General features: G+C 36.8%; 1 protein-coding gene across 1 annotated transcript in view; it reads left to right on the top strand.

The window, feature by feature from the left end:
* Window positions 1-20,638, top strand: part of LOC106869805 (suppressor of fused homolog) — a 36,215-nt gene that overhangs the window by 12,971 nt on the left and 2,606 nt on the right. Inside the window, exons 2-10 of the mRNA XM_014915669.2 lie at window positions 8,898-9,032; window positions 11,042-11,181; window positions 12,247-12,389; window positions 13,125-13,210; window positions 14,569-14,641; window positions 16,240-16,414; window positions 16,853-16,955; window positions 17,857-18,000; window positions 18,770-18,908. Coding sequence (XP_014771155.1) covers window positions 8,898-9,032; window positions 11,042-11,181; window positions 12,247-12,389; window positions 13,125-13,210; window positions 14,569-14,641; window positions 16,240-16,414; window positions 16,853-16,955; window positions 17,857-18,000; window positions 18,770-18,908 — 1,138 coding nt within the window. The remainder of the gene's footprint in view (window positions 1-8,897; window positions 9,033-11,041; window positions 11,182-12,246; window positions 12,390-13,124; window positions 13,211-14,568; window positions 14,642-16,239; window positions 16,415-16,852; window positions 16,956-17,856; window positions 18,001-18,769; window positions 18,909-20,638) is intronic.

Below are 20,638 nucleotides of genomic sequence, written 5' to 3'. Positions count from 1 at the left end.
ATATATATATATATATATATATATATATAAAAGCAAAAATGCTAGTTCTAAAATCTCTCTAAGAGATCAGTGCAGTAGTTGTGCTAACAAGTAATGTTTGTAGCCACTTCAACATGCCCGTCCATTTGAAAGGACTTTACTGCGATTTTTTTTTAACCCCAAGAAGCCATCTCTTCTGGCTGGTTAACAATGCACAGCTGCATATCCAAGATATTGTGAGCTGGGGAGTGAACCCCTACCACCTACTAGCAACAGGGCCAGCAGCCTTGCCACCTTCTAGCAAGGGGACCAGCAAGCTCTCTCTTTCTCTCTCTCTCTCTCTCTCTCTCTCTCTCACACACAAACATAGTGTATCTTAGATTACAGTATCTACTGTTTCCTTTATTTTTCAAAATAAAATAGGAGTTATTGTTATTTCTAGCAGGTCAAGCAACCATGTATAGTTTCACCTGTTGGCCCATCATAGATTTTAAGTAGATACATCAGGCAGTATTGGTTATAAACAGTATTAGAACATTACCTTACATAACTTCAAAGCCTATATAAATTCATTGGATTACATAACTGAGTTTATTCCTCCTGAGTGGAAATACCACCTATGAAAATCTTATTTCCTATCTATTTGGAAATTTGCCTTTCAACTTCTTAAAGCTACAGAAATTAGGGTCAAATGCTAGCCAATGGAGCCTTGTGATCTAGAAGGGTTAACTTTGTTCATGTAAGATCAAGAGTACAAGTGGGCAGTTGGATATGGTATTGGGAGACTTTCCCCTAGATCACAAGTTCAGATTGGCTAAAGGCACTTCAGGACACATTAATCTACATTATCTCCGTTCATCTATTTGCTCGAGAAACATATTAGACAACTGAGTACTAGATCAACTGATGTGGAGGCACAGTGGTCCAGTGGTTAGAGCAGCGGATTTATGGTCGTAAGATTGCGATTTCAATTCCAAGACCGGGCATTGTGAGTTTATTGAGCGAAAACACCTAAAGTTCCACGAAGCTCCGACAGCGGGGGGTGAACTCTGCTGTATTCTTTCGTCACAACTTTCTCTCACTCTTTTTTCCTGTTTCTGTTGTACCTGTATTTTGAAAGGGCCAGCCTTGTCACGCTGAATCTCCCCCGAGAACTACACTAAGGGCACACGTGTTTGTGAAGTACTCAGCCACTAGCATGTTAATTTCACAAGCAGGCTGTTCTGTTGATTGGATCAACTGGAACCCTCGTTGTCGTAACCGACAGAGTACCATGAGATCAGCTGATGAGAAAATGATATCCTGACTAGGGAACAGAAGTATTTGTCATCTACTTTGTGGAATTGGAACTAAGCACCATCTCATGGAGGTCTCGCAAAACATTTGTGTGTATTTATTATATACATAAAATCAAGCATTTTATCCTGGAATCTAACATGGCTTTCTTGTTCTATAAAGATTCAAGCTGTATAGGCTCAAGTCATGTAAAAACTGATAGTAATTTTTAGCCTGTGACTTACTGATGACATCCAGTAAGGCCAAAACATGTTTGGGAGTTATCACTATATTGCCATAGGTCAGACCTACTTCACACTATAAATTCATCATCATCATTTTAACATTCATTTTTCCATGCTTACATGAGTGTATGGGTCAGATGGAATTCACTGAGGTAGACTTCATACTGCCAGATGCCTTTCTTGTCACCAGCCATCACTTACTTCCAAGCAAGATAATATTTCATAATAGCCTCACATTTTTACAGAAGATTCCAAACAAATGACACTGCTTGTATGACAGTGAACCTCATTTACAACTACCACATTGTCAAAACAAGGACACACTAACACTCTCTCTCTCTCTCTCTCTCTCTCTCTCTCTCTCTCATACACACACACACACATAAGCCCCTTTCAGCTTCTGCCTACCAAATCCACTCACAAGGCTTTTACCAACTTAGAGCTATAGTAGAAGATGCCTAAGATGGAACACAGTGAGACTAAACCTGAAGCCATGTTGCTGGGAAGCAAACTTCTTGACCACACAAAAATGCCTAATACTGTCTTTATTTAATTAATTGCTATTAATTTAAATTCCAGTGTTGCTATTCTTGTCTTTCTTCACTAGAATTAATCATTAAGATGATGATTTTTTCTCTTCACTATTGATGTAATGATAATAAATAGTTTTCGGTTCACCACATTAAATATGTTAGTGTACATTTTACTGCAGCAGACATCTCTCAGTATCTTCCTCCAGTCATTCTTTCAGAGTTGTCACATCACTCAGTGTTTATTCCCTAAAATCCCCTACCTCTCTCAAGTCAAACTTTAGATGTTTAACAGTGACAGTTATATTACACTCTGCTGATGAGATTTAATTAGATCAAACATCTTCAGAGTTGTCACCATACTGCTAAAGATATGACTCTCCCTCTCCACCTTATACTATCTTTATCCAATTTAAATAATGGAGTTGTTCTTCCCCTTCTTTCTCTAAACCTAAATTAATGTAGTATTTATCCCCACTTTAATGTGGGTGTTCTCTAAGAGACAGCAATACTGCAATTTTAACTCCAGGAAAGCATCTCTAGCTGGTTTATTCAGTGCATTTTCCACACTTGATATTTATTGCAAGCGGGTGATAACTCCTGCCATTCTAGCTTTGATTCACCAGATCACATGATTTCAGTCTTATTGGATCTCTTCAGTGGTTGGAACTTGTTTGCCAGGCATGCCAGTAGTTTGATCTCGCTAGCAATGTATAGAAAATACAGTGTCATACAATCACTGATTTTATAACCAGGAAACTAGTCCATTAGAAAATCTCTAAGATGGAAGCTGTATACGAAAAAGTAGTGTTTATCTCTACTTTAACATGGGTGTGATTGTACATGGCTTGCACAGCTCTCACAAGCCATTCAGTAGACCTAGTTTTCTTAGTGAGTACAAGATGACAGAATTTTGTCAAAAGTCTCTTCCAGATCAAAAAATGCCAAATGTAGGGGCTTACCCTTAGCTGATAACTTTCTCATGAAAGAACTTTTCACTGATAAGAGGACACAAATGCATCTAAGCTCATTTTCCTCCCAATCGGCTATGCTGGAAACTCTTTCATGTCAGTTTGATACCTTTGTAGTTACCTGAGCATCTGCTTTGTCTTTCCGGTAGTCATTTGGGTGTGGCCTCTATGTGAGTGACTAGCACATTTTCTGTTGCATTAGGTATATAATTTCAGCATCTCAGTTACTTTCCCTGATGGTCAACTACTTTGACTGACCTCACATCCTTAATTGTGCTTTTGACCGTGTAACTGTCAAGCGTAAAAGCTGGTCCCTCTGTTGGGACTTCATGGGATAATCTGACTCTTTCTCATACATTCAGCAACTTTTCATATAACATTGCCATATCTCTTTCTTCTCAACATCAGTGACAGCAAGTGTACTATTATCATTTCACACACCTTTCCCCAATGGCATCTTGATCCTCACTGAAACATTGCCTTGCTGGCTGGAACATTTCATGGCTCTTCATCCTCTCATTGCAGAACATTCACAAACATTTTCACTCTCAGTTTCTCTCCTTGCTGCATATAATGTTGTTTCTAGCTACCTTATATTATTCTTTGCCCCTTCTCTGCTCTCCCATTCTTTCCTGCTCTTTCTCCTAGCTTTAATGGGTCTATCTGTTGTACTATTGTGCCCCATGTCACTTTCCATCTGACTGGAACCTTGTTCTATCAATAGATCTGGTCCACTGTTCACAGCAGTTTGTCTCATAGAAACTTACTGTTGCCCTCTGTGTTATAATTCTATTTTCTCCGCTTTGTCATGTGTCAGTACTGCTTTGAAATTAGCCAAGGGATCTTTCAACCTCTGTGCCTTTCTTCACCAGATAACTTTTGTCCTGAGTTTGTATAGTTCTTATCCTGAGGTCACTAATTACTACTCTATGTAAAGTAGTATCTTCTTCACTGAAGAGAGATTTCATATTCACAACCAGTTGCCCATGTCACTTACAGGTGAACATGAAGTCTATCTAGCTTGCATGCTAACTGAATTGGAAGGGGATCAGGTGTCTGGCTGGTTTCCTGAAGTTAGTGTTGCAAATAATTAGATTATTTCCATCACATAACTTCACAAAACTTGCATTCAATGTACTGTGTGTGTGTGTGTGTGTGTGTGTGTGTGTGTGTGACACATACAGTATGTTCCACTTGTATAATGAGAGATGGCACTGGACTTATTCACAGTACCAAACTGTTGTGTAGTGATGTCTTTGAACCTGTCCAGCCCTATGATAATGCGCCAGTCATATTCAACCCCTTTACTATGATCTTGTACCCAGTACACCCAGCAATCACAAATTATTAATATCCAGCCCACCCTCATCCTCTTTCATGCTTGCACCCCAGTCACTCTACCTTCATATTTTTGTTCTCTTTACCCCTTATCTTGGTTTTCTTCTGTCATCACTACCTGCTATTTACCCTCTTCATCTTGCTACTTTGAGCAAACAGGTGCAGTATAAAGTAATGAGAACTCTTTAGTCTTATAGGGGTAGAAGATTGTTGGCACTCCATCGCTTATGACGTCGAGGGTTCCAGTTGATCCGATCAATGGAACAGCCTGCTCGTGAAATTAACATGCAAGTGGCTGAGCACTCCACAGACACATGTACCCTTAATGTAGTTCTTGGGGATATTCAGCGTGACACAATGTGACACGGCTGACCCTTTGAATTACAGGCACAACAGAAACAGGAAGTAAGAGTGAGAGAAAGTTGTGGTGAAAGAGTACAGCAGGGTTCACTACCACCCCCTGCCGGAGCCTCATGGAGCTTTAGGTGTTTTCGCTCAATAAACACTCAAAACGCTTGGTCTGAACATCGAAACTGCGATCCTATGACTGCGAGTTTGCTGCCCTAACCACTGGGCCATTGCGCCTCCACGGGGGTAGAAGACAGTTTCATTAATGCTCCTGATTATAATGCTGGTGCCATACGTTGATGGTGTTAGGAAACATCCAGCTTCATAAATGAAACCGAAAAGAAAATGTATGAGTGAGACTTGATCCTCTAATAGAGCAGTAACTCCAGATAAGAACTTTTTTGAACCAGGGTGCCCCATCCAGATAATGCCAGTATGGAAAATGGACATAAAATGATGATATATATATAGGTGCAGGAGTGGCTGTGCTTACCAACCACATAGTTCCGGGTTCAGTCCCACTACATGGCACCTTGGGCAAGTGTCTTCTGCTATAGCCTCGGGCTGACCAAAGCCTTGTGAGTGGATTTGGTAGATGGAAACTGAAAGAAGCCCGTCGTGTATATATGTGTGTGTGTCCCCAACATCGCTTGACAACCGATGCTGGTGTGTTTATGTCCCGTAACTTAGCAGTTCAGTAAAAGAGACCGATAAAATAAGTACTAGGCTTACAAAGAATAAGTCCTTGGGTCGATTTTCTTGGCTGAAGGCAGTGCTCCAGCATGGCCACATGTGCTCACATCTACATAGAAACCTGCATATCAGTGCATCCATGTCTATCAAAGGTAACTTGGTCAAGTAGTAAGGGTTGCTAAAGCAAGTGCCTGAAAGAATTAAGTACTGGGACTCGATATGATGAATTTCAATTCTTGAAGGCAGTGCTCTGAAAACAGTAAAATAATAAAAGAATGTGACTTTCTTTAATTTTGCTACCCCTTTCCCACCCATATACTTCATTTTTCCAACATGAATTGCCATTCATTATAATGAGATGATGTCTTTCTTATTGCCAACCGCTGTGATAGAATGAACTCAGCAAGTGTTGTTACTTAGTCCCAAATCATCCTTACGGCATTAAAGGTATTCCAGTCATATTTGATCACCATATCTTCTTCCTTTAGACATAATCCATCCACACCTAATGTGCCTTCCTTTTATAAGACAGAGGGTGTCTGATTTGATGAAAAATCATTTGCTGTTTCTAGCTGGTTGAACCACCACATAGAAGCTCCTTCATTGTTTTATAGATAATTGACTCCATAGAGGAACATAGTCAGGGTTGTGGAACCTGAAGATACCTACCCTGTTGTTTATAGTTAGTGGTGAGATTGTTCTTCCTTTTGTCTATCACTTTCTCATTATTAAATGATTATTCATTGTATTGCTTGTATTCTGAGCAACCTTTCCATAAAATGTCCTTGTTTTGATCTTGTTTTTGGTGCAAGTTTTATCTTAAGATTGTTAACTACTATTACAACTGTCTATTATTACCAACATCACCACTACAATTATCTACTTCTAACAACACCACCATCAGAATATACAATCCTCCTACAGGAGTGTGTTAGGTAGAATCATGCATGTGCCTGAGAAAGTGTGTGTGTGTAGTAATGCTTGGGTGCCTGAGTTGCTGACATCAGACCACACACTGACAGTTTAGGAATGTCTGTGTGTTATTACTGACAGCAACAGGCTAGTCTTAACACATACACCCACACACACATATATGTGCATGCATACATTCATATATGTATGTGAGTGATACATTATATATACATTTATTCATTATACATATAACCTGCCTTCACTTTGTCTTTAAGGAAAAGAATTGGTAATGGTAGATGGAAAGCTGTGAAGTGGGATGTATAGGTATATTTATGTATTTATGAATTTAAATTTTATACACACTGAGAGAGAGATACATATATATGTATATAGAAAACAAAGTTAATTTATTCCACACGGGCAGAAATATAGGGAAAATAGAAGTTGAAAATACACTGAGAATAGTTTAAATATTTTTTATTATTACATTTAAAGATTTGACCAGTTTCACAGTTTATACTGATTTTCAAAATTTTGAAATAGAAAGACATGGCTTATATCACAGCTGTTTTGCTTCTGAAGCTTGCCCTATTTTGATAGGGAACTCATGGCTCAAATTAGTATATGTTTTGAATAGGGTTTGATTGGTAGAGGATAGTCAAATGACTGGTCTTAGAAATATTTGTAGGTTCCCTGCTACGTCTGTGTGTTAGTATCAAGTGATAATGTTTAGCATCATAAGTTAAGGCAGATACAGTTGATGGAACAAGTCTAGTGGTAGTACTAAACAATCAATGCTTTGAATGTTTTCTGTCAAGTATTTATAGAGAATGAGCATGTGATTAAGTTTAGAACCTTCTCTGTTTCCCGCTACGTCCGTGCGTTAGTGTCATGTGGCAGTATATTTTGCGCCTAACATGAAGGCCGATGCAGATGAGTGAACATGTTTAGTTACAATCAAGGCACTCCAAATTTAATCTGTGAGGTGGGAGAGTAGACAGGAATTGCTTGTATGTAGTCCAGTGGCTAAAGTTTAGGTTGTAGGTTCCTCATGTTAAGCGGCAGAATGAGTTTTGTGTGTGAATAGTTATTTATATATGTACTTTGTTAAGTCTGGGTTTCATACTTTTGTATGAAAGTATTCTCTTTATCTGTGCTTCATCTGTGGTATTCACTGAACATAGGTAGAGTGAAAAGACCTGGAATTTGGGGGACTTATTTTTTGAACATATGTCTATGTGTCCACTCAGTGGGACGTGTCTAGTACTGGGGTCTCATATTTGTTGTCGGTGAATGTTCAGCCTATTTCTTAGAGTAAGCTTTGTTTGACCTATGTAATCTTCATTACATCTTTGACATTTGATAGCATATATTAAATTCCTTGAAGAACATGTAAAGTGATGTTTTATGGTAAACATTTGTCCTGATTTGAATTTGTATGTTGTGTCTTCAATAAGATTGAGGTAAGTCACACAATTAGAGCAGCCACACTTTTTGACTGTTGGTGTAGGAGTTGTGGAAGGTAATTTAGCACTCGTGAGGAATTTTTTGAGAGACTTTGATTGTCTTTTACTTTCAATTGTTTTGTGTATTTCAAATACTTGTTTCATCACATATATATATATATATATATATATATATAATCGCACTAACTCAACATTATCTTTAAGACATAAAATCAGAGTTGTAAGTAGTGGAAAGCAAAGTGTATTGTACGGTTAAGGGGTGAATGAGGTGCAACAGTGTGTCTATGTGCACATGTTGTTAGAATATCTTTTAAAATCTCTCTCTCTAACCTTAAAGCTAATCAAATAATGCTCCATGATATACTTAGCAATGGTGGTAATAGTGGCATTTGAGGGAATTCAAAGAGAAACTATATGCACCTTATTGTTTTCTTTGTATATGTACATACATAAATGTGTTTGTGCGTGTGTCTGTGTGTGCAAGCTCATATATACAGGGTGTTCAGGATAATAGGAAAAGAAAACACAATATCTCATCCAAAAATAAAATTATTTGAAAAATTCAAAAACTACCAACTACATTATGGCTGGGAGATAACAGTTTACCCAATGTAGCTGCCCTTAGCTTTCAAAGCAGCCTCAAATGACTCTGGAACTTGGGAAGATCTTTGATCCCCCTCCTTGACCTTGCCCACCAGCTTAGCCTTGGTTGTTGCAGGCAGAGTGGTTAGTATCTTTCTCAACCATGCCCCACACATAGTATCCACAGGATTACAATCAGGGAAATTAGGATGGCAGAAATTGGGGCTAGTGAAGTCGTAAAGCTGTTTGACCTAAACCCACAAATCAGCAATGCACAAACATTGTACAAGTGATTGCTAGATGGTTTTTTGCATTTTGGTCAGGTTCGCTTGCTGGCAACCCAATGTAATCATGCCTGTAGAGTTTCTCTTGAGCAGGTAAAGTTCTCTTGTAATACTAAACCAACATCTTACGAAATATTTCATAATCCTTGACCTTAGTGAGAACAGCTGAATTCTATTTTCCATTCATCTGTAAGCTCTTGTGGGAATTGTTTTTTTTATTATTTTGTTTTGAAATGGCAACTAACCAATTAATTTTATATGTTTCTTCTTCCAGGTTAGGTGGACCTGATCCTTTGGACTATATCAGTATGTATGCCAACTCTGGTGATCCAAACAGAAACATCCCTCCCCATTGGCATTACATTAGTTTTGGATTATCTGATCTCCATGGTGATGGCCGTGTGCATGAGTAAGTAAAATTATCATATTGTCCCTCCACTTTTTTTTTCTTTTTCCATTTTACTTCTAATTTCTCCTCAAGAATATAAGCAGGAAAATTTCAGTATTCTGAATTTAATAATAATAATAATAATAAGTGAGTAGATCAGTGTATTTTATTTTTTTAATGGTTGGTTGCCATTTTTAGTATTTTACCACATAGATTCATGGGGGCTTGTGTTTCTATGGCTTTAACTGAAAAGTATTGGTTTGCAGTCCTTGCAAGAGGATTATGCAGAATGCAAGAGTTAAGCCTAAGCAACTTAAAGAAATGTCCACATTCTTTCACATGTCCATGACTGAATGTATCACAAAAGATTCATCTTCAGGACCAGAAAATATTTCAGTCTTGAACAGCTACTAACTCTCTATGAGACATGTTGATGTATGCTGCATCCAAAAAGTTTGGTGGAAGGGAGCTTCAGCCAGGTTCCTCACTGGTGAAAGGCGTAGGTATAAATTCTTTTGGGAGGGCAACAGTGATGGGGTAGGAGGTGTTGGCATACTTCTAGCTGAGAAATGGGTAAACAAGGTGATTGAAGTAGTCAGAATATGTGATAGGATACTTAAGCTGAGACTAGTTTTGTAGAATTGCATTGCAACATTCCTCTCTACCTATGTTGACCCCCTCCCCAGCCGGGTCAGCTGTTCAAATGAACAAAAGGACTGTTTTTATGACGCTCTTTTGCAGGCCACTTTGATGATAAATGACAGTGATCTTATCTTTGTGGCTGGTGATTTCAATGGACATGTTGGGAAGCACCCAGGTGTCTATGAAAAGCTACTGAATGTAAAGAACTTATTGTAGAAGGAGAGTCTGCCTGATGTTGATCTAACAGAAGGACCAGCAATCCAAATAGACAGTAATGTTGTAGACAAAGCCATGAAGGATATGAAGATGGGGAAAGCTCCCAGCCCATCAGGAATAACTGCTGAGATGCTTAAAATATCTGGCAGTGTGGGCTATGATCTGTATATTTAATCAGGTGGTACTTGAAGGAATCATACCCAATGACTGGTGCAGTAGCACCATAGTCAACAGCTACAAAGGTAAAGGTGATGCCTTAGATAGAAGTAACTACAGAGGTATCAAATTGTTGGATCAGGTGATGAAAGTCACAGGAAGGGCCATAGCCCAACTAATTAGGGAGAGAGTCTAGATGAGATGCAATTTAGTTTTGTACCAGGGAGAAGCACCACCGATGCTATATTTCTGGTAAGGCGGCTGCAGGAGAAGTACCTAGCCACAGATAAACCTCTGTACTTGGCTCTTGTTGACTTGGAAAAGCTTTTGACAGGGTCTCCCGATCCCTTATCTGGTAGTCAATGCAGAAACTAGGGATAGATGAGTGGTTGGTGAGACCTGTACAAGCCATGTACAGAGATGTGGTCAGTAAGGTGAGGGTTGGCAACAAGTATAGCGATGACTTCAGAGTACAAGTAGGGGTTCACCAAGAATCAGTTCTCAGCCCCCTCCTGTTCATCATAGTCCTCCAGGCAATAACAGAGGAATTTAGATGGTTTACCCCTAGGAGTTCCTCTATGCTGATGACTTTGTTCTCATAGCTAAATCAGCTACACCAAAACTAGTGAAGACATTTCAGGTGTGCATGCAAGGTCTAGAATCAAAGGGCCTTAGAGTTAACCCAGCAAAAACCAAAGTCTTAGGAGGAAGGTAGACAAATCACAAATGCCTTCAGGTAGATGGCCCTTCTCATTCTGGAGGAAAGGCATAGATAAGAATTCCATAAGCTATGGACATATAAGAGGTGCAGCAATTTCAGAGGAAGGTTAACTGGAAAAATAGTTCTTGTGGTATGGAAATGAATAAATTTTGAGAGATTTAATTTGTGTGTAGATTTGGATGCCAAGTAGGCAGCAAATGTGAAGGCTTTCTTCATTGGAGTACTACTTACAGGACCATCATGCTTCAAAATGCAGATGTATTATTTATTGTTTATTGTTTTAATTTCCTTTCAGGCGAAGCACCAATAATGACGGCCCCAGTGGATTTGGTTTTGAGCTCACATTTAGGCTCCGACGAGAACCAGGTGAAACGAACCCCCCTACATGGCCTGCTGCCTTAATGCAATCATTAGGACGTTATGTCTTTCAATCAGGTATTTACTTATCCATTGTTTGAAGTGCAGGCATTGTTTTGGGTGTCACATTGTTAGACCTGTTTCATATTTGAAAACAGCAGACTTATGAGACATATGGTCTTAGATGCTCGAGATTATGTAGCTTGTCAATGGCTGGTAATATTCAAATCTCTTGGCATTACCTCTTTTCAGCTCTACTGTAGCACAATAATGTAGACAATAGTATAGAATAGTACATTGCAATATAGTATAGCTGCACAATATAGTCCAGTAGAATATTCCTTTCTACTCTAGGCACAAGTCCCGAAATTTTGTGGGAGGGGACCAGTCGATTAGATCAACCCCAGTATGTAACTTCTACTTAATTTATCGACCCCAAAAGGATGAAAGGCAACGTCTACCTTGGCAGGACTTGAACTCAGAACGTAAAGACAAACGTAATACCATTAAGCATTTCACCCGGTGTGCTAGCATTCTGCCAGCTCGCCGCCTTAGTCCAGTAGAATATTGTCATATGTGAAATAGTTCAGTATGGTATTATTGTTGTCGTTTAGTTCCTGGTGTTCCAGCTATAACCATCCCATCTTTTTCCTACATGCAGGGAATTTAGTACTACCTTATCCCACATTTCATTTTCTAATGAAATGTGAATAAAGGGAGATTTGGCTGCTGTTTCTAGCAGATTGAGTGACCATATAGAGGCTCTTTCAGTATAATTTAGTATTCCTCAGTAATATATAGTGCAGTATTGTGTAAAAGATTGTAATTTAGTGTAATGCAATATGCTATAGTATAATAACTATAATGCAATAGACTACAAAATAGTACTATACTGCAGTATATCATGAAATAATACTGTATAATGCAGTACAGTATGATAATGTATATTATAGCACTGTACTATGTAACATAGCAATGTGCAATATAGATTAGAATACAATTAAATACAGTATTATATACGATATAATGCAAGTTAGTTCATTATACTGTTTCTGTATAGATATAAACTATGTCTTCTTATATGCACCAATCTTTGCAATTCATTAATTACATAATGACGGTTACATTTTTTTTTTTCAACAGAAAACATCCTTTGTAGTGGTGACCATGTGTCTTGGCATGCCCCATTGGATGGCAGTGAATCTCGTGTTCAGCATATGCTTATGACAGAAGATGTACAATTGCAACCAATTTTAACACCATTTGGTGTTGTTAGTTTCATACAGGTGAATTCCACCATTTCTGTCCCGTTTTTATATATTCTTTTCTTACCATGTAAGCTATTGTTACTCTGGATTTTTTTTTTTCCACCTTATCTAAAACATTAGTGCTTTGCCTAACTTAGGATACTTTTCACCTTTATGTTTCTTCATATTCAGTCTATTCACTTCTCTCTCACTTCTCATTTTTCGTTTATCTATTAATGATTGTTCAAACCATTTACAGTTATAAATGGATTTTTCTCTGTAGAATGCTTTGCATTCTGAGTTCAAACTGTACAAAGTTACTTACATCAACTGTTCCTCTCTCAAAATGACTGTCCCTCTATGTTAGAAATCATAATAGTTAGTATTTTACATATAAATCAGAGGTCTGGCACATGTTTGAAGCCATAATTTTGAGATCAACAATTGAACAGTGATCAAGTCCTTTATTTATTTATTTATTCATTTACCTTCAAGTTAAAAACAAATTTTTTTAATTGAATTTCTATATGGTTGGGAAATGGCTAAAACACTTTTGAATATTTAATTTTGTAGTCACTAAACATTCCTAGTTGAAATCCTACTGGTATTGTTGACTTTATTTATTATGAATGTAGAATTGATAAAATATGATAAATACCAGTTATATCTGAGAGGTTGGTTCAATTGACTTTACAGACTGTTGTGAATTTGAGATTATGTGTGAATATAGGGAATCAATATTGAAGTTTATTTTTTCTCTCATATATTTTTCAGATTGTAGGAGTTTGTAGTGAAGAATTAAAAGCTGCCCAACATTGGAATGGCCCTGGAGTTATTGAGTTGCTGCGTTCTGTTGCAGTGTAAGTATACAGCTTAGCCTTCCGGCTACACTAAATCACTAATTTTTAACTCCCAAAACTGTGATGTCTATTTTTATTTACCAGGTCATAACAATTCGAAATATGTCCAGAATTATCTCCCATACTTACCGAAATAATTATAAACGATATTAGTTAATGCTAAAATTGTTTCTTCTTTACTGCATGGTTATTTCTAGTTGGCTTTTTATTGCTCTCTTACTCTTTTACTTGTTTCAGTCATTTGACTGTGGCCATGCTAGAGCACCACCTTTAGTCGAGAAAATCGACCCCAGGACTTATTCTTTGTAAGCCTAGTACTTATTCTATCGGCCTCTTCTTGCCGAACCGCTAAGTTACGGGGACGATTGTGGGGGGACAAACACAGACACACAAACACACATACATATATATATACATATATACGACGGGCTTCTTTCTGTTTCTGTCTACCAAATCCACTCGCAAGGCTTTGGTCGGCCCGAGGCTATAATAGAAGATACTTGCCCAAGGTGCCACGCAGTGGGACTGAACCCAGAACCATGTGGTTGGTAAGCAAGCTACTTACCACACAGCCACTCCTGCGCCTTCTTCTACAGGAATTATTAGCATTTAATACAGCATAGTAGTTCACTATACGTTAATAGTTTCAAATATTCAGTTGAATCCTGAGAAATTCTTCAAAAAATTCAACCTAAACTGATTAACTATCTTTAATTTTTATGTTATATTTCTGTTATTGTCTAAATATATTGGTAAGAACAAACTTTTCATCACAATAAGTATGAAATTTATCAAGGAAAATAACTTTGTAAATTGACAAAAGGCCTAACTAAATGTTTGTCTCAAATTTATAGACCAGTGGTTTTTCAACTTTTGTATTTATGCTATAATGTTTGCAGGATAATTTGAGTGAATTCCTGGTGACTTGGGGGAAAACATGTAGTTTAGAATTGGTTCATGGTTTTCTCTTTTCTCTGATCGTAGAATTCCCAACAAATGATTTTTCTTATGTTGAATTTAGTGGCTATAAACTTAAAGTAGTGGACTACTGACCACTTATTAAGCTTTATAACATACTCTGCTTATAGTGTTTGTGTTGTTCTCTTAGGTAGAACTCATTAGTTTTGCTGCTTCAATCTACCTGCTTGAAAATAGTTCCATCTGAAATTTCCCTGATATAATTAATATTAGAAAGAACATCCACTTGATATAATACCTTTTCCAACATTATACAAATATCTTTCTACATGTATGTAAACATTGTATACATACCTACCTACTTACTGATCCACAACCACAGTCTTACAACTTTACGTCTATAACAGCTTTTTCTTTGATGTATTTTTTTGTCTTCACAGGGCTGGAGGAGCTTGGTTAATAACAGATATGAGAAGAGGAGAGAGCATCTTTGAGTTGGATCCTTCATTACAAGTAAGCTTTGATTGATTATGAAAAGACATGTTTTAATCATGTATCAATTATATTTTAAGACTTGCTACAAGTATGCTGCATGATTAAGTTGGCTTTTCAACCACAGGGTTTCAGGTTCAGTCCCACTGTATATCGCTTTGGGAAAGTGTCTTCTACTGTAACCCTGGAATTGGTAAATGAGAACTGTACATGAGTATGAGTATTGACATTCTACTGTTTGTTTTTTTTTTTGTCACTGGATCACTGAAATGGTGATAATTACATTCCTTGTTGACATTAAGACAAGTTCTTCTATGCTTTCAAAGACCAGTGAATAGAAAACTTTCCCTTACTTAAAAAACACATAAGAGTTGGAAATAAAAAAGGCATCTGACCATAAAATGCTGCCTTAAATAATTCTCTGTCCAACCCATGCTAAGATGAAAAAACAGAGATGTTAAATAAATGAACAATACAAACTTGTCTAAGTTGATATTTTATATTTTCTATAATTCATATTGAATTATTTTGGGTAGCAATCTAGAGAATGGAGATGAACTTGTAAAAAGGATGTTAGCATAATAGTTATGAAAACTATACCTGTTGAGAAAATATAAGACCTTTATTTAAGAAGAGTTAAACAGTGATTGAGTGTCAAAAGTTGAGAAAAAGATTGTGGTACATTTTGAGCATACTATTTGCTTCTATTAGGTATAATTTTTTATAATTTGGTTAAATTCTCTAGTTGTGAAAAGATTATGTAATGGAAAAAAATTAAAATTAAGCAATTAAGCAAAAATTAACCAAGTACAGCATGTATATAAACATTTTTAGTTGACCGTTCCCTTGTAGTGTGTTCTATACAATACAGCTGTCAGAAACTAAAAACTAAAGATTTGATATTTTGGGATGTCTGCTAACAGAAAAGAACAAAAAATTCAAATAGAATTATTGATATAAGCTTGTGTTGCAATCATGTGTCATAAGGGTGTAGAGGTGAATGTGTGTTTGGTTTTTGTAATGCCACACAGTAATTCTTTTTTCACTCTGGCTGGTGGAAACTAATTTTATAAGTAGGTTGCAATTTTGAAATGTAATTGTTTTGCATACACTTTGAATATTCTTGTGAAAAACAGGAGCATTACATCAATGACGTGAAGTTTTTGATATGCAATCTAATGTCAAACCAATTCCATGATTCTGTTTCAATTCCATTCCTTCAATTCTCATCTGCCAGTTCCTCTCACAAAGTATCAGATTCCCCCAAGGCCTTAATAGAAGGCACTTGTGTAAGATATCACACAGTGGTATCTTACGATCCTGAAGACATGTAATCATAAAACAAATTCCATATGCACACAGCACCCTCTCTCTGTTTCTGTCTCTCTCTCTCTCTGTATATATATATATATATATTATAAGACATAAACATTAAATTCTGCTGAATAAAGCCTTTTTCTGCTCTACCTTTGTTGTATTTTCCTGCAAATAATTTTTCTTTCTTTCCAGTTTGAAAATGTTTACAGGTTACATATTCTGTTAGCATCATCTGTCTATACTCTAACTCTGCAAGTCATAGTAAGTTTTACCATTATTAAGCTTTTCCTCTTTGATTTTAGGAGAGAGTGGACAGTGGTATTGAACAAGAAGGTTCTAACCTTAGCGGTGTCAGCAGTAGGTGCTTCTGGGATGAAATACTTTCCAACAATCATGGTAATGAAGACAATAAAGAGAACCGTCTTATTGAGGAAGAAAGGCGCTGTAGTCTTGAAAGACCTCATATATCAGATATAGGTATATCAGTCTCTCTCTCACTTTCGTGTAATGTATGTGTATGTATTCATTTCACCTCCCTCATATGGACATAGGTATTTCATATAATGTTTCTTTCCTTCACTTACTTATATATGAATATGCATTATTGTAATGCTTCACTCATATACATTGAGTTTATAGAAACAGACTGCCAAGCTAAATACCCCTCAGTATTTAATTTCACTCTCAACACTTTGACGTAAAATTTTATTAGGATAACTTGTAAAATTGACAAAATAAGTATCTAATATACTAGGAGCAATTAAGTTAACAATATCATCTGCTCAGTAACAACTGCACTTGTGCCTTATTCAAAAGAAACAACATACTGAGGCATACTGGCACACACACCTCATAAATTATTGAACCTTATAATCAAAGCAGTTGTTATCCAGAAATTTTCTTTTGGCATTTCAGAATCAGAACAAATTCGAGCTGTTTTGCAGAAAGGTTTACATAATTCCCTTGTCAACTCCTCATTACTATCAGAACAAAATGAAAATATCGAGGGTGTTTTACAGTAAATATTTATATTTTATAACATTTTTTTCTTTTATGACTGTTTTACCATTAATTACTTTTCTTATTTTGCTTTATGTAAATCTTCAATTCCTTACATTTCTGTTATTCAATGTTATTTTACTGTCCATGTTTCTCAATGGCATAGGCTGGATATGTTTATCATTTATGATGCCATCACTTCTCAAATTTTCACAACTTTCTGTCATAGTTGAGCTTCAGTAAGCACACCTTTTTTTCATCAAACACTCATTATCAATACTGTTACATTGTAATTTTTTACAGGTACCAGAATATATATTCACTGCAAATAGTCTATAATATTTAATATATTACAAAATAACAAAGCTACAAATGCAATAATAATTTTTCACATTAGTACAACATTATGCATTTTATTGAAGTGGCATATACTTATATCAGTTACTCACCTCCATCCCACTGGTATGATTGGATCTTAATTTTATTGGACTCAAAGAATAAGTAGAGGCATAGAACTATATACTGAAAACAATTCAATCCACTGTACTACCATTCCCACCTACTACCACCATTCACAGAATATAACATACTAATAACAATTTATACACCAAGGAGACTGCCTTTATGTGGTCACTTGACATGAATGATGTAAATATTTTAATTTGTTTTATGTTGTTTTAATTCTATTTCATTTTTATTTCATTTCGTTTCATTTCATTTCCTTGGAAAATTTGAAGACTTTCTTTACCTGTGTATATAGAGATTAATGAGTAGTTTCTTCTTTTCTTCTAACTAACCTTATTATTATTACTAACATACCGTTCTGTACACTACCAAAAAGTTTTATTCCTATATACATATACAGAACCAGTTTTAAGTTTCTTCACAAAACAATCAAAAAAACTATTGTTTATTTTCAGCAATCAAAATGGGTCAAGGAAAGAATCTTTTGACAGCACATTGGCATCTGAAGTTCCGTCTGAACTATTCCGCACTCGCACATTGGATAATGTTCACCTAAAACTCAATTTAGAAGCTGGATTATTACTCCCACTGGCTCTTAAGTATGTTCTTACTTTTTCCATTGTATCTCACTACTACTTTCTGTTGTAAGACACATTATTTTATTTGTGTCAAGAACCAGACCTAACAGGTACAAACACATACACACATTTGAAGCTTACAAACCATGGCCAGGAATAGTGTATATCCTAAGTTAAATTTCCATGTATCCTTGTGTTTTCTTTTAATGCAATAGTGTGTGATTTAACTATTTCTGTGGCGTGTGTGATTATGTACCAGCTCCCTCATTGGCTTGTCTAGAAACAGTGATTTCATTTATTTAATGAAGACACAAAGTCACTCACCTAATGTATATCTACCACCTCTTATTCACTATCATATAGCAATATTTGTCAATACTTGTCATGTAAGCACTATGTTATTCATAACTATTTGTTATTTATTATCCAGTAATATCTACTTATTTATCAGCCAGTAAGGTTACCTTACCTTTGTCTAGTACCCACAAAAAATTATCACATTGTACTTAGTATTTCTTCATCTGTTGGAAGTTTGTTTAAAAACTCAAACTTCTGCTAAAATAATAATTTCATTAACTGCTTAGAAGCCCATATTGCTTACATCTAGACTAAACTTGCTGCTTCCATCGTATTTATTTCTCAGTTTTCTTTTTAACGTATGTTTGTGCATCTATTTAATTTCTCTATTTAATTAATATATTCTCAGTAGGTATTTTAATTTATGAACTTACCTAATGTCTATTTGATTTTAGGATTCTGTTTCATACAAGATATTTCTTTGTTTCGGTAGAGGCAGATTAAGACATGGCCGTCATTTTACATTCAAGAGTGTACTGAATGATGTGGCAGTGACATTGGTCTCAAGCAGTGTCACAGGTTCCATAGCAGATGAGCAGCATCCATATGCTACACATGGTCCTTGGCTTCAGGTTGGTAACCTCTTGTTTTCACTTATTCTCTTTTCTTAGATAACTGTATGTGTGTATAAATTGATGCAAGAGTGTTGCATTAAATATATTTTTGTCATTATTCTTTGTACAGTGGTTCTCAAATAATGGAAGAACTTCTGGGTGTTGTCATAGAATATGGTTTCCTTACATTACAGAAATATTGGGAATGTGAAAACAAAAGGACAAATGTCAGTGAAGTTGAGGTCAGAAGGATCTTCTTTCCTGCCGAAAAAAGCATACAAGATGCTTGCTTCCATAATTCCAAGTAGATAGCAAAGAAAGAAGTTAAATACTTTGTTTAGGATATTCCAGGCTACATTGTTTAAGAGTAATCATTAAGGTGCCGTTTGGGATATTCATTTGATAGTGATTTGTTAAGAATTTGGTATTTGAAGAAATGGTGCCAGAGTAGCAAAAATTGATGTGGTGACATGGTCTTTTATATATATTCAAAGTGTAGTTAGAGCAAAGCAAAAAGTATCATCTGGGGATTTCAGATGTGGAAGATATTGGTGTAAGTCATTAAGAATGGTAAAGTTAGATGAAGACCCGCCCACATCAGCGAAACTGAGTTCTAGAAGTGCTGTGTCCCCCACCCACACTTAACAAGAAAATTTCTCTCGCTCTCTACTACAACAAACCAAACTACATCTCTTCCTCACATTTCCACTTCATGCACTAGGCTTACCTCCCACTCCCCAATCCTGTCCTCTTGGCCCTGTGCCACTGGATCATTGCTATCCACTAGCTTCCGACCTGCGTGTTCCACCCACTCCCTATCACACTGTATCATTACATATGCCCAGCACTTTGCCATCATCTCTATCCTGTTGTCTGTCTGTCTGTCTCTCTCTCTCTTTCTCTCCTACACTTCCCTCAGGTTGGGTAACCATGTATTTCCTTTGCGAAAGCACACCTGTTTCTGTCTCTCTGCCTCACTATAAACTTTCATCATCTGACACAAGATCACCTCCAATGCCCCCTTCCCTCTCAAAAGAGTTTTCTTTTTTTTCTTTTTTTGCAACTACTTAGTAACCCTGTCGGTGCAGGTGCCACTTAAACGCACCCAGTCCACACTATAATGGTTGGCATTTGGAAGGGCATCCGACTGTAAAAACTTTGCCAAAATTGACTTCACCTCTGCTTGTGCCACATAAAAAGCACCAAGTCCACTCGGCTGAGTGTTTGATGTTAGGAAGGGCATCCAGCTGTAAAAATCTTGCCAAAACAGTTACAGACGTCTCGTGCAGGCTTCTGCCTGCCCAGCTCTTGTCAAACCATCCCACCCATGCCAGCATGGAAGGTGGACATTAAACGATCATCATCATCATGTCTCCTTTTCCATACTTGTATGGGTCAGACAAAACTATATTAAGTAAGAGTTATTTTACAACTGGATGCCCTTCCTGATGCCATCCCTCACTTGTTCTAAGTGAGGTAATAATCTTTGAGTCTTTTGTATAATGAACAGCTAGGTTATATATATATATAGGCATGGGCATGGCTGTGTGGTTAGGAAGCTTGCTTCCCAGCTACATGGTTTCGGGTTCAGTCCCACCACGTGGCACCCTGGGCAAGTGTTTTCTGCTATAGCCCCGGGCTGACCGAAGCTTTGTGATTGAATTTGGTAGGCGGAAGTTACTGCCGCATGCGTATATGTCTCTGTATGTGCTTGTGCCTCTCCGAAAGAGAGACAGGGAATATATATA

The sequence above is a fragment of the Octopus bimaculoides genome, chromosome 2, assembly GCF_001194135.2.
Source record: "Octopus bimaculoides isolate UCB-OBI-ISO-001 chromosome 2, ASM119413v2, whole genome shotgun sequence".
NCBI classification, from domain to species: Eukaryota; Metazoa; Mollusca; class Cephalopoda; order Octopoda; family Octopodidae; genus Octopus; species Octopus bimaculoides.
This window is presented reverse-complemented; position numbering and strand designations above follow the sequence as displayed.